This window comes from Coregonus clupeaformis, chromosome 18, assembly GCF_020615455.1.
Source record: "Coregonus clupeaformis isolate EN_2021a chromosome 18, ASM2061545v1, whole genome shotgun sequence".
NCBI classification, from domain to species: domain Eukaryota; kingdom Metazoa; phylum Chordata; class Actinopteri; order Salmoniformes; family Salmonidae; genus Coregonus; species Coregonus clupeaformis.
Genome location: NC_059209.1, coordinates 38677784 through 38695494, shown reverse-complemented (window position 1 = coordinate 38695494; position 17711 = coordinate 38677784). Strand labels below are relative to the sequence as shown.

General features: G+C 40.0%; 1 protein-coding gene across 1 annotated transcript; it reads right to left on the bottom strand.

The window, feature by feature from the left end:
• Nucleotides 1-7636: 7636 nt before the first annotated feature.
• On the bottom strand, nt 7637-17666 carry LOC121587203 (up-regulator of cell proliferation). The gene is made up of 6 exons (XM_041904125.1): nt 17468-17666; nt 13696-13797; nt 13553-13588; nt 10025-12312; nt 8014-8524; nt 7637-7824 (listed from the first exon to the last, which is right to left on the bottom strand). The coding sequence occupies exons 2-6, from the start codon at nt 13721-13723 to the stop codon at nt 7637-7639; spliced, it is 3051 nt and encodes a 1016-aa protein (XP_041760059.1). The 5' UTR covers nt 13724-13797; nt 17468-17666.
• Between the last annotated feature and the right edge of the window lie 45 nt (nt 17667-17711).

Sequence of the window (17711 nt, the reverse complement as noted above, 5' to 3'; positions counted from 1 at the left end):
CATCAATTAGTGAATACCATTGGTGTTTAATATGAGGGTTTCAGCATGAAATATCCTTTAGATTTTTTATACACTTTTATTTATTTTACTATGTCAGTATGTATTTGTTGTCAATGTTTTGGCCTCAAACTTGTGGCAGTTGTGACAAAAGTCAATAGTTGGATGAGTTGCAGAGGTAATTTTTTTTACATTGTTCCATTTTTGTCTTAACCATATGGTCTATCTACTAGAAACTCATGGACAATATGGACAGATATGAAAAATGAATACTATATATGAATACATTTTTTAAGGGTTATTCAAGTATAAATGACCAAAGTTACAATACATTGCCCTAGATGTTCTGTTAATTACCAATATTACTGAAGATTCCACTAACTTGGATAAATTACCAGTAGTTTTGCAACCCTAAGCTGAATACTTGTTTTGAAATGTATTGAAAAGCAAATGAAATACCTGAAATAGTATTTGAACCCAGGTCTGCTGCAGTGTCAATGCAGATACCCAATACTCATCCTGACTGGTATGTGAGTAACTGGCAGCAGGGCATTGCGTCCTAGTATGCATGGTGCTCTTGGCATCTGAGGTACGTATGCCCATTGCCCCTGTTACCCTGCCCATGACCTGCCCTGCCACACACCCTGGTGGATTTCCTGGGCCAGCTGCCATTTGCAGGAGTCAGGAGAAAACAGATGCTAGAATAGATCCTGGTCCTGTGGGTCTCATAATAGATCCTGGTCCTGTGGGTCTCATAATAGATCCTGGTCCTGTGGGTCTCATAATAGATCCTGGTCCTGTGGGTCTCAGAATAGATCCTGGTCCTGTGGGTCTCATAATAGATCCTGGTCCTGTGGGTCTCATAATAGATCCTGGTCCTGTGGGTCTCATAATAGATCCTGGTCCTGTGGGTCTCAGAATAGATCCTGGTCCTGTGGGTCTCATAATAGATCCTGGCCCTGTGGGTCTCATAATAGATCCTGGTCCTGTGGGTCTCATAATAGATCCTGGTCCTGTGGGTCTCAGAATAGATCCTGGTCCTGTGAGTCTCATAATAGATCCTGTTCCTGTGGGTATCATAAAATATCCTGGTCCTGTGGGTATAATAATAGATCCTGTTCCTGTGGGTATCATAATAGATCCTGGTCCTGTGGGTATCATAATAGATCCTGTTCCTGTGGGTATCATAATAGATCCTAGTCCTGTGGGTCTCATAATAGATCCTGGTCCTGTGGGTATCATAATAGATCCTGGTCCTGTGGGTCTCATAATAGATCCTGGTCCTGTGGGTCTCATAATAGATCCTGGTCCTGTGGGTATCATAATAGATCCTGGTCCTGTGGGTCTCATAATAGATCCTGGTCCTGTGGGTCTCATAATAGTGTGGTGTGAGAGGAAATTAAGTGGCGTGAGATGTAAATAATGAATTGTGTTTTAATTGAGTTCTTAATTTTATCCTGTTCCAACTCCCCTATTTTCATCATGTGGGGTGATGTGGCTCATGTTTTAGTGTTAGTGCACCCTCTTGTGTTCAAACCACAGAAAGACACCACAGGTCTGTCGGACAGAGTTTGGGGCCAGTTGAATGGAATCTCTCTACAGGAGCGTGAATGGACTAATTCCTGAATGGACAAGTTCAGACTTTTTTTGGTATTCACACCATTACCAAGTGAACAGACACAGACAGAATGAAAACCTAAAGTTGTTACAGTAGAGGTGGATGTGAATAATGACCATCTTCACTGTGTCGTCTCCACCAAGGTTGGGGTGGAAATTTGGCCAATGCCATGTGTTCGTTTTCACTCTCTGTGACCAAACATTTGCTCATTTAATGAATAGTCTGTAAATATCAGGATATCTTACCAATATACAAATAGTCTGTGTTGTGAAGGATGAATTGTGTCTTGACATGACAAGGCACTGTGGTTATGTGTAAAATTCCGTTATGTCGTTTTGAGATTATATGAAGTTTAATGACCGTATTCTCACAAATCTTTTGGCTACATTTCATGTTTTCACTTGATGTGACCAAACATTTGCTACTTGAGGTCTTACCTGAACATATTATGCCACTCTTGTTAACCAATATTCAATCTTTGCATTGTAAAGATAAATAAATACGTATGTCCAAGACAGGACAATCTGCCCTTTGGTTTTGAAAATAGACACCTTTTTGGTGCTTTTTTTGTTGGTAATAATTTAACGGAATTGTCAGAATGTGCATCTAGAGTTAAATACTCACACCTGCACAACTTTATCCAAAGAAAGTTATCCAATAGTTATTGTAATGGATTATGTGGTTTCTGTTTAGGATTTCAGTTGTTCCTATCAGAAAGACAGTATACAGAAGATGTAGGTAATACATTAATACTGAAATAAATGGGTATTTAAAGATAAAATGCCATGTGAAAATAACAATAGCCTATTGGACCTAGATAATAAAACATGATAAAACACAGAACAAAGGAAACAGGATACACCGGTCAAATGATTGGAATTGTTAGGCTTAGGTTTGTAGGCACAGTGCCTAGTGTAAGTCTACACACCCCTTGCACAGTCTTCACATTTTGCTGCCTTAAAATGTTTATCTGAAAAGGAATTACCTACTCCACCTTTTCAGAGTGCAAGATAATAATATAACATTGAAGATGTCTTCACACCCCAGAGTTAATACTTGGTGGAAGCACCTTTGGTAGCCATTACAGCAACCATTACAATACAATTACAGTATGTGCAGTCTTTGCTAGAGTGGATCAGGGACATTTTATGAAACGTGGAGAAACCAACATATTAACATTAGTTTGACTATATGCCAAAAGTACTGTGCAAAGCAGGAGAGAAAAAATTGATCCAATCCTTCAATCATTGTCATGGAATTGACCTATGAGTACATAGACACATTGAGTTTGAAGGCACTCTGTCACACTGGAGATGGGTGAACAGCAACAATAACAGTATGTTTGCACATTTTCTCTTTTGGATACAAGGGTAAGGGGATTGCTCATATAGTCTACAGTTTTATGGACAATTTATTTGATGTTTTTGTGTAGTACATGAAACAGTAAACAGAGCAATAGGAAAATGCTGGGTAAATTGCAGTAATCTTGAGATTATATTGAAATAGGCCATCCTAAATTTACAGTGTGTTTTATTGTACTTTTTTCCTTTGATTGAGCCTCAGTAGATGTTAGTTGCATCTACCAGCAATGTTTACACACAGGTCAAATTACACAGAAGTGATGAGTGAGATGGAGATTACTTTAAAGTCTTGAGCCTATATTAAATAGCCAACAGTAGTTCAATTGGTAACACTTTACAATAAGGTACCGTTTGTTTAGGGTTTATACATTGTTTATACACTGCTCAAAAAAATAAAGGGAACACTTAAACAACACAATGTAACTCCAAGTCATTCACACTTCTGTGAAATCAAACTGTCCACTTAGGAAGCAACACTGATTGACAATAAATGTCACATGCTGTTGTGCAAATGGAATAGACAACAGGTGGAAATTATAGGCAATTAGCAAGACACCCCCAATAAAGGACTGGTTTTGCAGGTGGTGACCACAGACCACTTCTCAGTTCCTATGCTTCCTGGCTGTTGTTTTGGTCACTTTTGAATGCTAGCGGTGCTTTCACTCTAGTGGTAGCATGAGACGGAGTCTACAACCCACACAAGTGGCTCAGGTAGTGCAGCTCATCCAGGATGGCACATCAATGCGAGCTGTGGCAAGAAGGTTTGCTGTGTCTGTCAGCGTAGTGTCCAGAGCATGGAGGCGCTACCAGGAGACAGGCCAGTATATCAGGAGACGTGGAGGAGGCCGTAGGAGGGCAACAACCCAGCAGCAGGACTGCTACCTCCGCCTTTGTGCAAGGAGGAGCAGGAGGAGCACTGCCAGAGCCCTGCAAAATGACCTCCAGCAGGCCACAAATGTGCATGTGTCATCTCAAACGGTCAGAAACAGACTCCATGAGGGTGGTATGAGGGCCCGACGTCCACAGGTGGGGGTTATGCTTACAGCCCAACACCGTGCAGGACGTTTGGCATTTGCCAGAGAACACCAAGATTGGCAAATTCGCCACTGGCGCCCTGTGCTCTTCACAGATGAAAGCAGGTTCACACTGAGCACATGTGACAGACGTGACAGAGTCTGGAGACGCCGTGGAGAATGTTCTGCTGCCTGCAACATCCTCCAGCATGACCGGTTTGGCGGTGGGTCAGTCATGGTGTGGGGTGGCATTTCTTTGGGGGGCCGCACAGCCCTCCATGTGCTCGCCAGAGGTAGCCTGACTGCCATTAGGTACCGAGATGAGATCCTCAGACCCCTTGTGAGACCATATGCTGGTGCGGTTGGCCCTGGGTTCCTCCTAATGCAAGACAATGCTAGACCTCATGTGGCTGGAGGTGTCAGCAGTTCCTGCAAGAGGAAGGCATTGATGCTATGGACTGGCCCGCCCGTTCCCCAGACCTGAATCCAATTGAGCACATCTGGGACATCATGTCTCGCTCCATCCACCAACGCCACGTTGCACCACAGACTGTCCAGGAGTTGGCGGATGCTTTAGTCCAGGTCTGGGAGGAGATCCCTCAGGAGACCATCCGCCACCTCATCAGGAGCATGCCCAGGCGTTGTAGGGAGGTCATACAGGCACGTGGAGGCCACACACACTACTGAGCCTCATTTTGACTTGTTTGAAGGACATTACATCAAAGTTGGATCAGCCTGTAGTGTGGTTTTCCACTTTAATTTTGAGGGTGACTCCAAATCCAGACCTCCATGGGTTGATAAATTTGATTTCCGTTGATAATTTTTGTGTGATTTTGTTGTCAGCACATTCAACTATGTAAAGAAAAAAGTATTTAATAAGATGATTTCATTCATTCAGATCTAGGATGTGTTATTTTAGTGTTCCCTTTATTTTTTTGAGCAGTGTAATTACGTCATTAACAGTTATTTAATCATTTGTAAATGCATTATAAACCATTAACAAACTGTTATGCCGCATTGGTCAAAATAGTGCAATAACTGGTTAGTGTTTGCCATATAGTGAGACAATATTTATCTACAGTTATTAACCATTAATAAGTGCAGATACACATGCTTATAAGATTAACCCTTATTTATCATGATGCAACATGATTTTTAACAGTTATTTTCTCACTTTTGGGTGTGATGCATTAATGCTCTGTCCCAGGAACAGAAAAGGTCGGTTTTCATGAAGTGCCTTGACCCACGTTTGAAATCCTGATGTCCTGGCCAAATGTACACCCCAGACATTCAATCATATCATTCCTAACATATTACCCCTTACCAGCTTATATCAACACACTTACCACTTCCCTGTTTTACCACTTACTATTGGTTGGTGAAACGGTACAGGAAGTAATCTCTAACAATGTTATTGTTTTGGTCTTCATACCCACCAATCATTGACTGAACATGATTTACAGCAGTGTTGAATCTTCTCTCATTTATGTAGGGATGATGAGTACCCAACTGTATACTCACTGATTATTGAAGAATATAACTTATTAATGCCTCATGAACTCAGATCAACTGTTGTACCCCATCAGAACACAAAATATAAGCTTGGTTTACTCCATTGTTTGTAAACAAAAACTGTATAGCTTCAAAACAGGGATTAAAACTATCATGTTGATATCATGGATGGTCAGTCCTTGCATCCATAGCTCTGTCTATTAATCTGAGTGTTACATTTCTGCAGCCCCATCCCTCAGCTTTTTACCAAAACAGTGGCAGGGTGTGTGCGTTGTTATTGTTTGAAATGCAGATTGCTCCTTTAACTCAACTCAACTCTACCTAATAGAAGGCTCTGGGTGTTCCTATCGTATCATCAGTACATTTGTTAGGCTTTCCAGATGTCGTAATGATAACTGATTCTCTGCTGCATCTGTGATTGACTCAATCCTTGGTATCCCTGCCAAACTATGCACTCATTAAGATGTCGTGTGGTGGCTCCAAACTTCAGTATAACCGTTACTGTAACCCTTCCTGTTATAAACTACTTATAAACATAATTTAACAGTTTGTTATTGAATTATTCATACATGTATAAGTCCTCCTGTTGTCCCTGCTGAGATCATCAATGTTGTGTATTATGTAAAAGCCATTGGGTTTATTCTCTCCCATGAATTCATACCATCCCCAGTGCTGCAGACACAACGCAAAACAAACCCATTGATGTAGTGAGCAAAGCAGTGTTGTGAGTCATGTAACAGGGCCATACATGTATAGGTGATGTAGATACATTTCGTGGGAATGGGAATTATGAAGACTATACCTACAGTCATTGTAATGTAGGCTACATGTCTAGGTGACTAGTTACTGCACTCCAGTTGGTGTTTTATTAATCATTTATCATTTATTGACTACGGTGAAGACTGGTGTCTTGTTTCAAAACGGTTGCTGAGCAGATGATCTCTCAATGTAAAATGTGTAGAGGATTAATGTGTATGTAAGACTTTATGTTACGCTACATTGTATTGAGTAACATTACTGACATGCAGTAACCAGAATAGAGCAGTAGAGGGAGTCCTCTACAAAAGTTGAACTACAAAAGTCAAATCCCTTGACATAAACATAAGAGAGAGAGAGATTAGATAAGAAGATAAAGGAGATATATATTTATTTAAATAATATACTGATAACATCAAAGTAAATGAACAGGTTGTTTATTTCACTCAGCATATTTTCTCAAGACTACAGTGACTAACATAATTTCATAAATCCGTTAATTATTGTACAACCTCACCAATACCGTACAGACATTCATCTTAGTATCATCCTTCTCAAATAAAATATAATAAATCATTATGAATTAATTAGCATATTTAGCTTTTAACACATTGTTTAAAAAACTTTCCCCTTGTCACAATTGAATCATGTCTTGAATACAATATTTCAACATGTGCAGTTCCATTAAAATACGTAAGATGATATGTTCAGGGTGAACTTCTCAATTATGGTGGTAGTGCCACTTTATCAATTCCATCTTCAGTCATGTTATTTCTTCCCATTTGTGAACATTGTAGAGATTCTAGGTGTCATCGCCATCTTCTACTAATAATACATTGTATTCATATAGCGCGTTTCTGAAACCCAAAGTCGCTTTACAATAAAGAAAAACAAAAGCAACAGCAAACAATTAATGGAATTGAGTGAGAGAGAGGCCATAAAGGCAAAATACTAAATGAACAAGAAATGATTACAAATAAATCTGTCTAATTTTGCCCCAAGGAATTATACCTCTAACCTATTCAAAGTAAGTGTAAACATTATTCTAATTATTTTTAACATGCCATTACCTGGGACAGTGAGACAGATTAGACTATTACAAAGCGTAATCATTTTTAATCATGAGGGTTATTTTACAGTAATATTACCTAGAACAGTGAGACAGATATGCATGTTAGAAAGCTAAATAAATGGGATTGTTTTACAGTAATTTAGTGTAAAAGTTATGTACCTGGAACAGAGATGGTTCATCTCCTTATCGTTCAGGGAATAAATCTTACAACATGATTTTGACTTACACAGCATAACATTCTGAACATAGTTTTTCATAAATGAAAGTCGGCGCCCATATTGGCACTCAGGTGTCATTCTGCTACTGCCTACTGTTTTATACTGAAAGCTACCTTCAATCCCTCCAGCGCTTGCGCTTTTGTGATGCTCTTCCATGCCTCTGGAATCACAGCTGGCTTGGCATTGTGCTTCACAGCCAGCCTGTCATTGTATGTCACCAGGACGTATTTCCAGTAGTCAGAAGCCTCATCAGTTGAGTCTGGTTGGATGTTCCAGTCTGCGAAATAGGTACGATAGTCTTTGTAAGGGTGTAACTCCCAGTCAGTGGCTTCACATCTGAAAGATCTTTCACTGTGTACATCAGTTGTGCAAAGTGTTTCAACAAGTTCTTGAGTGTGAATAATTATGCAGCTGCCCAGTGCTTGTGGCCGATGTGCATTTGCGTGATGCTCTCTGTGCTGTTTACCTCCAGCATCACACTGCATTTTGCAGAAGGGGCACTGCTTCGCACAACCCGACACCCGCTTGAAGAGCTCGTCCAGAGGTTTGATGGGAAGGGTGTAAAGGGATTCGATGACGTCAGTGGATTTCGAGAATTCGTCTTCCATTTGCTGCTTCAAGTCACTCAGTGACTCTTGGAGACTCGTGGTGAAAGGATCGCAGGTAGTAGTTATCTGAAAGAGGACCCCGTCCACAGCGTCCATGGATATCGAGATGTCTTTGACAAGATATTTGCACAGGTTTTTCAGAAACTCTGTGACACTTGTAGTGTCATTGGGCAGAGGTTGGCTAGCTTTTTCTATGGCCTCCTTTATCTTTTGAATGATCTCCTTCAGCCTCTTGTTTTTCAACATGACAAAAGACAGCTCAGCTGAAAAGCATTCTTTAATGTGCTGGCATATCAAATCTTTAACATAGATCTCGTACGTCTGAAAGTATTTGACAAAGGTCTGAAAGTCATCTTTTTCCAGCAGCTCCTTGAGGATAGAGTACTGGAAGGATGACCGTGAGCTGTACTCTGCTGCATGGCTACTTTTCACCATTTAATCTACAATGTCAGTCCCAAGGAACCTATTGATGTATTGTAAGATCGCTGGTCGGAGACCGTGCTGGGCGAAATCCTGTGCTTTGCGTTGGCCATGGTCTCTCTTTCTGTATAAGTCTATGAAATCAGACAAGTACTGATTCCTGGACTCCTCCAGACGCTTTTGAGGATCTTTGCGAAGAAGGAAATTCCTGTGCATATGAAGGAATTCCCTTGAGGCAATACCACATATGTGCAGTTTCAGGTCAACCTCAAACTTTGTATTTGTTTTTAGGTCCTTGTAGTTCTCTTTCAGAGATTCGTTTATCTTCTCAAGAACTTTTTTCGTAAGAATCTCATGGTAATCTGTTTGTGATTTTGTGGAATCTACGATAAACCTTGTGCAGGTATCAATAACGCTCTCTGAAAATCTCTGCAAACTTTCTTTAGCTTTTTTCTTTGCAAACATCATTTTCAGTTTGAATTTTGTCATGGTACAAATATGTCTGTCCCTGGCCTTGAAAGGCTCCTTGCCGTAGGCTGTCAGATTCTCTACATTTTGAAACTCCTCATTCACATTGCGATTGAAGAAATCTCCTCTCAACTGCTTGAAAACAGAAGAAGGTATGTCACACTCTTCCAACCTTGAAATCTTCACTATTTCTCGGCTCCACATCTTCCCAAACTCATCTTTCAGCTGCTCGTCTGAGAGTGGGATTTTCCTGTCATTGGAGTTTTGCAGGAGCTGCGATACCTTCTGTTCAATCCTGACTTTCTGTTCTCTATGAACGTCATCTTCCTTGACCGTATTTTGCTTAAGCTTTACGGCCATGTTAAGTTTATTATTCTCCGTGTTTAAGATATCTCTGTGAACATCTCGAATATGATGAAAGAAATCAATTTTGTACTTTTCTATCAGAGATACATTTTTGTCTTTCCTTTTGTAGTATGCATCCAGTTTCTCTGTCATCTCTTTCTCTAGAGTTGCCACCATTTTCAATGCCTCAGATTTTAAAGATTCCTCCAATTTCTGGAAGTCTTGGATGTCTGCCTGGTTTTCAAAGCTGTTTACCTCAATGTTTGAGATCTGTAGGTCTGCATTAGTCCGCCATGTATAGATTTTCTTTTGGCATTCCCACTCCCATTCCGTCATTTCTTTCCAGAGGTTGTCATATGCTTGAGCAACAAGAGTATTTCTGAAACTGAAAATGAAGTTCTCATATTTCACAGCTTTCCACAAACTCTTCATCCATTCAATGAATGCTGGGATCTGTGAAGGTTCATCATGTCTGCATGTTTTAAGAACTTCTAGAAGGTTCTTCTTGAGAGCCAAAACAGCTTCACTGTAACCTGTATTGACAGGTGCCATTGGTGGAGTGCCATGCCACAGCCCAGGAATATACCAGTTGTTTTTGTCTGCATCATAATCCAGTACATCAGTAAATGTATTTACAGAGGGCCGCTTCTCCATCTCAGCTGCAATCTGTGTCATTTTATTGAGTCGGTCCAGAATATATTTTCTGTCCGTCACGTTGTGTGCAGACACTCCTGCCACATTTTGGTGCACAAAATAACAAACTGGAATTTTCCCAACTTCTTTCATCCTTAAGAAGGCATGAACAGCTATCTGCAGGACTTCATTCATCTCTGTTGAGTTCTCCATGGCAATGTTGATGATTGTGATATCACTAAGACCGATCACTAGAGTTGCCAACTCATTGTCGCGTTCACAGCTTTCATCCAGTTGTGCTAGAGCTGGTGACTTGAGGCCCTCTGTGTCGATTAGAAGGATGAAGTCACAACTCAGGTCTTTCCTCATATCCTCTCCCACCCTGAGGAAAAGCATGAACGCTCCCCTTGTGCATCTGCCACTGCTGACGGGGAACTGCACACCAAACATGGTGTTGAGCAGCGTTGATTTTCCTGTACTCTGTACCCCCAATACAGTTAGTACTAGCAGCTTGCTTTTCTCTCCCACCTTTCTGTGAAGCTCCATCAGGACATCTGTCACCCACTTCTCTGGGATGTTGGAGGCATCTCCATCCAAAAGCTCAAATGGATAGCCATCCAACAGCAGCTCAGCTGCCAGGGCAGGGAGAGGGCAATGTTCTGCTGATGCTTTGGGATTTCCAAGCCTGGATGCCTCATAGATTTGTCCCATCTCTCTCATGAAATGTTCGATTCCCAGAGACGAGTCCAAAAGACATTGATCTAGCACTTCCAAACATTTATTATCTTGATTCACCAAAGACCGTTCTTTGAATCTGTTTTGCAGAGATGCCAAGTCTTTCCGTGATCGCATATCAAGCTTGAGTTGCAACCATTTCAGAAATAAGGCCTTTTCCTCTTTATCGGTTGTTGCCAGGAATCCTAGAAAGCGTGCCATAGCTTTGGTAGTCTTGTACTTGCTCTGCTCTCTTCTAATGTTCAGTTGATTCTTCTGGAGTTTGGCCTTGTACTCTTCTAGTCTGTTTCCTCTGAAGTATTTTAACCTGCACTCCTCTTTCTCTAGCTTAGCTAATTGTTTCCAGTGTTCACCTTGCAATGGCAGCTGGTTCCTCTTGTAATCCACTATGCTCTGGTTTCCAATGCCTTTCAGAATCTCCTCAGCTGCTGATTTTGAGGCCTCAGTCTTGCATTCATCAACAGATGACCCCAGATCGATAGCTTTGTTTGACATACTTTCTATGCTTATTTTTGAAGTAGATTCCTTCAACATATCTTTCATGGCTTTGGTGAGCTGATGTGAGAATCTTGCAAGGTTGACATTTGGTCTCCGCATCAGTAATTTGTTTGACTTTAGTTTGAATGCATCCATTATCTCCTTTAGCGATGTCCTGACATTACGGCTCACCTCTCCTTTGGAAATGACCACGAGGAACAGCTTGGATCCCATGTCCCCAAGAGAGAGCAACAACTTCCGTTCATCTTCATCAACACTGTCCAGGAAGACGAAGATGGCTGTTGACACTTGGGTTAGAAAACGAAATTGTGCTTGTGAAGCACAAATGTCTCCTCTTAAATTAGCAACGGTTAGTGGTTCCGGAAAGTGATCACCATTTCTGTTTCCACATGGAAGATACCAGCAAGCCTCTACCAAGCCATCTGAGATCGTCCTTGGAGCTGCCCCTCCATCCATGTCTTTGTGAGCGAAAATGTTGTGATTCTGTTGGTCAATGCTGAGGACATGATTCAAAAGCTGCGATTTTGACATGCTACAGGCTTGAAGCCTGACAAAGGAGATTAAAGGCATTTGCAAAAGCACAATATTACCTTCCTCAAACCCTTTTGACTCTGATAGCGAATGTGGACGCCACTCTTTAAGGATACCCCTCAAGGCCCACAACATGAGGGTGCTCTGAGTGCCAGTGCCCTGGGGTAGCAGGAGTGGCACAGCAAACTGGCACATGGACATCTTGAGGGCCATTTCCTGCTGCAGGAAACGGTCAGCACAGAGAAAGAGTGCAGTGATGAGATCTAGAAGATTTACCTCATTATCCTCTGTATTGTCATCACTATCAAGCTCAATGCTACTTTCATCCACGGGTAAACATGCGCAACTCCTACATTTTGCATTGACAATCAATAGCTTCTTCAGAAAGTACCATGGTACTGCTTTGAGTGAGTCAACAGGTTCATCAGATATACTGTCCTTGTTGATCTCGAGCAAAGATCTAAGAGTCAGTTTATTAGGATATTGTTTTTCCAGACCAAATTTGTGGAGTAATGTCTTCAGAGGACCTAAAATAAGAACAGTGAAACTCAGTGAAGTTATCATTAATGTATATAAACATTAGATGATTGACAGGGGGTGCTGTTTTGAAGCCACTGCACCACCATATTTGTACTCCTCCCCCATTGTTTAAAACATTTTGGAAGATATAGAAGATATATTAATGTCTACATTTGTTTTTGCCAAGGACTGTATATTCAGTAGTGATTTACTTTGACTACATATCCATGACGCATTTATTACACATTTATAAGCATTTCCTCAACGTGTTATAACAGGTCCCAACCTCATTATTACAGGTTAATGGAATATATCCATAGCATATCTATAGCGCATTTATGTCATGCAGCAAGCGCTTATTTAGGTATCTTAATAGATGCATCATTACAATGACAGCGTAGTGTCATCATTATGGCTGTTCTCAAAATTGTGCTTCAGTATGGAAAAATGTTTGTACAAAAAATAAAATAGAAAATTAAAATAAAAAACAATGTATGCACTCACTAACTGTAAGTCGCTCTGGATAAGAGCGTCTGCTAAAATGTAAAATGTAAAATGTAAAGTCACGGGCTGGAAGGGGAAATGGGGCGGTTACAGGCTATATATCAGCACAACTTTCAAAATGTGGTTTGGCCTTTTGGCATACTCACTAACACTGGTATGGCAGAAGCACATTTTGAGAACAGCCCTATTGATAACACTATGCTGTCATTGTAATAATGCATCTACAGTATTGAGATACCTAATTATGAGCTCTTGCATAGCATGACATGAATGCGCTATAGATATATTTCATTAACCTTCAGTAATGCGGTTGGGACCTGTTATAACGCGTTCATGAGCCGATTATAGATGTGTAATAAATGCATTATGGATATGTAGTCAAAGTAAATAGCAGCCTGCTTCATGCATTACAGAGCAAAAACACAGCTCGATTACACCTCTCTTTCTTTCAATATTGGCCACCATTAATTGAATAATTGAGTGATATAAAATAAAAGTGTACTATTAACTGACAAGTACGTATGTGTGGATTGGGTAGATTTCCCATCCATTGTGGGCTCTGCTTGTGTAGCAGCAGTAGGGTGCATCTGCCTAGCTAGCTAGAATCGTTTTAATATAGCCTATGTTTATACAGCATTGCATTGGCCTGACAAAAATACTTGAGAAACTGCTGTACAGGTTCAGAGTTGTTAGGGATGAAGATCACATGAATCTAGTGACGGCTGACAGTCACATGCACTTTACCTGGGTCGAGTTTGGAAGCCTCTGGGTAGTGTTTCACTGTCAACCCCCAAAAAATAAATAATTTAATGAGCATTACAATGAAAAATCAATGGAATCTGTGTTATTGTTGTTATTCACTTTAAGTAGTCGTAGGATGAACTTACTTTCTATTCCCTCTGGATGGGAAGCCATGGTCAATGGGAATCCACCTCCTTCTCTCTTCTCTCTATGGTGTCACTGACTAGTCATGCTTCAAGCCACAGAAACTAGAATAAAAGAGTAAAAACAATCTACATTCAAACATGTCATACATAAGACTATGGAGTAAACATATTTACAGTTACTTTAAATGTTGTATAAAGCTTTAAGTCTTGCATATACACAGACAAAGGATATTTCCCATCATCCCTCAGAGGAAAGTGCAAGAGACCCCACTGAACCAGGAGAACTTTACCTCGTAGGAATGTGACTTTCTGGGTCAGAGATGTGAAAACTGTAGGCCTAATGTCATATTTAAGGGGTAAAATGTACAAGCACCCAAATAGGATAGTCAAATATTTTGACAAAATTGACTGAAAATATCAATATAACTGACTATTTGATCATACGTGCATACTTAGACTATGGAACAAACATATTTGACATTTTATCATAATGGTTTAAGTCCTGCATATACACAGAAAAAGCATATTTCCCATCATTTTGGTCAAACTTTGGTATTAGCGAATGAAAATACCTTTCTCAGACAATGTAAGTCCCCTCTAACTACTCAGAAGGACACTTCTGAACAATAAGCACTTTACCCTGTGAGGATCTGACATTGTGGGGCAGAGTTATACTAAGGGGACAAGTGTAAATGCAGTCAACGTTTACATTTTTTATTAATTTTTTGGTAATCATTTGAGGTAATAATAGATTTCGGCCATATTCACTAAATATATGACTAACATCTGAATGTACAGTATACTTAAATACATATACTTGTAAAATGGCAACGTCAATCAATTTATTGAAGATTTTTTGTTCATTATGACATACAAATACACATAATAAATATGTATGATTAAATCACCCCAACAAAGTTTGATTTAACGCGGATGATAGCCTGTTACGAGCAATATTTCTTCAAGCTCTGTATGATATCATAGACATTCAAAACTATTTGCAATCAAAAAGTGCTTGAAGAAAGTGCAAGATTACAACAACAAATAAGTTATTGAAAACAATGAACACAGTTTTTTCACCTCGGACATCATTGTACGCACGATAGAAGAGCACAATAATATCTACAGATTTAAAAAAAATCCTACTGCCTGACATTCCTGAGCTCATCAACAAAAACAATAGCAATGGTGGTGGGGCAGCCAAAGCACTGTTTCCCAGAACTGAGGATCTCAGCTTTAAAAGTTGTTTATAAATGTGTAAATAACTAGCTTACTAACATTTACAAATGTGGGAGTAATGATGAATAAATGATGAATAAACTATTTACTAATCCATTATAAATTCTTCATTACAAGGTGTTATTATAAAGTGCTGTCAATTTTTTGTATTTATAACTTTTATATATAAAAAAAAACGTATTTGTTTTTCTGAGAAGTATTCGAAATACTTTAAAATATGATTTGTTTTTTCTGATACCTGTTTTTCAATATCAAAGGAAATAATTGCCTTTAGTTGATCCTTCACATGAAACTACCTCAACTATGTAAAAAAAGTATCTAATAAACTACAAAATACCACTATTTTCCACCCAGGTCTGATGTGTAATCATATGATATCAAAGCCTACACTGTGATGGGCCTTCTGATTCAACAGAACGATTAACAATTCACCCAAAGATGTTCACAATGGTAACATCTCTATACTCTATCATGATAGGGGACAATGTTCAATGTCAAACAGACCAACACCGAGAAACCTATTAAAATGTTGTATAACTTACACTGCGACTCAGCGATATGATGTTTACATTTACATTTTAGTCATTTAGCAGACGCTCTTATCCAGAGCGACTTACAGTTAGTGAATACATATTTTTTTATACTGGCCCCCCGTGGGAATCGAACCCACAACCCTGGCGTTGCAAACGCCATGCTCTATCAACTGAGCTACATCCCTGCCGGCCATTCCCTCCCCTACCCTGGACAACGCTGGGCCAATTGTGCGCCGCCATGAGTTTCCCGGTCGCGGCCGGCTAGTGGCACAGTTAGCACTGCGATGCAGTGCCTTAGACCACTGCGCCACTCAAGAGCCCATGTTGCCATGAGCAGCACTGCAGATATTCAGATGAGTGTAATTGTCACGAGAATTTCTCTCTCAATGTTTCAAAACTGAACTCTTATATTACTCAATCTGTATCCCAGAGGTTGTAAATCTCTAACAGACAGACTAAGTCTCCCAGCTTACAATTATCAGGCTTCATTCAGAGAGCGCTCTGCCCTCTCAAGTCCAGAGTCCATCTTTTATACTTCACACCTTCCTAATATTTGATTGCACCCCATTTTGCCTTCAGAACAGCCTCAATTCGTCGGGGCATGGACTACAACGTGTCGAAAGAGTTCCACAGGGATGCTGGCCCATGGAAAGAGCAGGTGTCCTTAATGTTTTGTATAGTCAGTGTAAACACTCAGACCATGGAATGGAGGCATTAGTTACTTTTCATACAGTTATTATGCAATACAGAAAATATGAACATTCAGATGTTTTCAGCTACTGTTGTGGGCTATAACACCACCAAGGACCATTCTCAGATAGACCCTCTGAGAAAACTGAGTGAGACCCCACTAAACCAGGATAACTTTACCTTGTAAGATACTGGTTTTCTGGGCCGGAGATATTGAAACTGTAGGCCTAATGTCATATTTAAGTTGTAAAATGTACAAGCACCCCAAGTAGGACAGTCAAAGATTTTGACCAAATTTACTGAAAATATCAATATAAACTGACTATTTGATCATACATGTATCCTTAGATTATGGAATAAACATATTGATATTTACTAGATGTGTGGTGAGTGTGGTGAAAGGAGTCAGGTGCAGGAGGATAATCACCGAATACAGAGTTTATTCCTTCGTTGACACAAATTTCAACCATTCAATATTCCTCTGTTCACATTCGCGCTAAGAAATAAGCAAACAACTTAACTCAGGAATATTGATAGATAGCTCAATAACATTTTATTTTATTTATTTAATTAATTATTTTATTTTTTATTTTTAATCCGTCAACATATCTCTCTCATTTATCAACTCAATAGATCTCAACAAATAGTTTCATCGTTAAGCAACAGCCCATTTAACAAATAGAACATTCCATTCGTGTTCAAATCTCTCTCTGTCTGCTTCTGAGTCTGCGTCTCCCAGCAGCCAGTGTAGGCAGAGGAGTGGCACATTTGCCCTACGTAACTCTAAAGTCATAAAATCACACGCATGCGTAGTACATTCACCAGTGCGATTTCAGCGTGGACGGAGCCCTCAAGCAGCTCTCTCTCCAAGCCAAACAGAAAGTTAAAAGTTCCGCTGTACCTCCGTTTTCTCCTCATAGACAAACAGTAACACTTTAACAGAGCTCACAAAACATAGAACACAACTTCTACTCTCTTCTACACACACAAACATACACAGTTTTAGGATTTTCGGCACATCCTAATGATCGCCTCGTTTAGAGGGCTTCCATAGATCCGCAATGTCCTAATTTGTATACATTTACCTTAGTTCCTGGCCTTATTCCTTCTATTCTTCAATAGTTATATACTCCCCCCCTGTTTGCGTTGTTTACCAGCGCAAACAAATTTAGAATTTTCAGAACGGACTCCTATCCCACAGCAACCCAGCAAAATGCACACATAGGTTTTTTAAAACGGTACATTTCTCCAGCGCACACACCCATAAGCCAGCAAACCGACTAGCGCACAAATTTTATGAGAAATCTCACCTTATGAGCCGGCTTGAGCGGGAGTCACTTCGCAGCTCATGAATGGAACACTGGAGAGACGCAGACCGTCCCAAACCGTCCAAGGACATGGGTACTGCAAAAAGTGCTGACTCTACAGGTTGTTATGATAAAAACTTTGCTAACATTCTGCTAACATTCTGCTAATTATGCTGTGGGAACAAGAATTCCGCTGAAACTGTACTTTGATTATAAAGGTTTATTCATAACAAAGGATTTCAGTCCT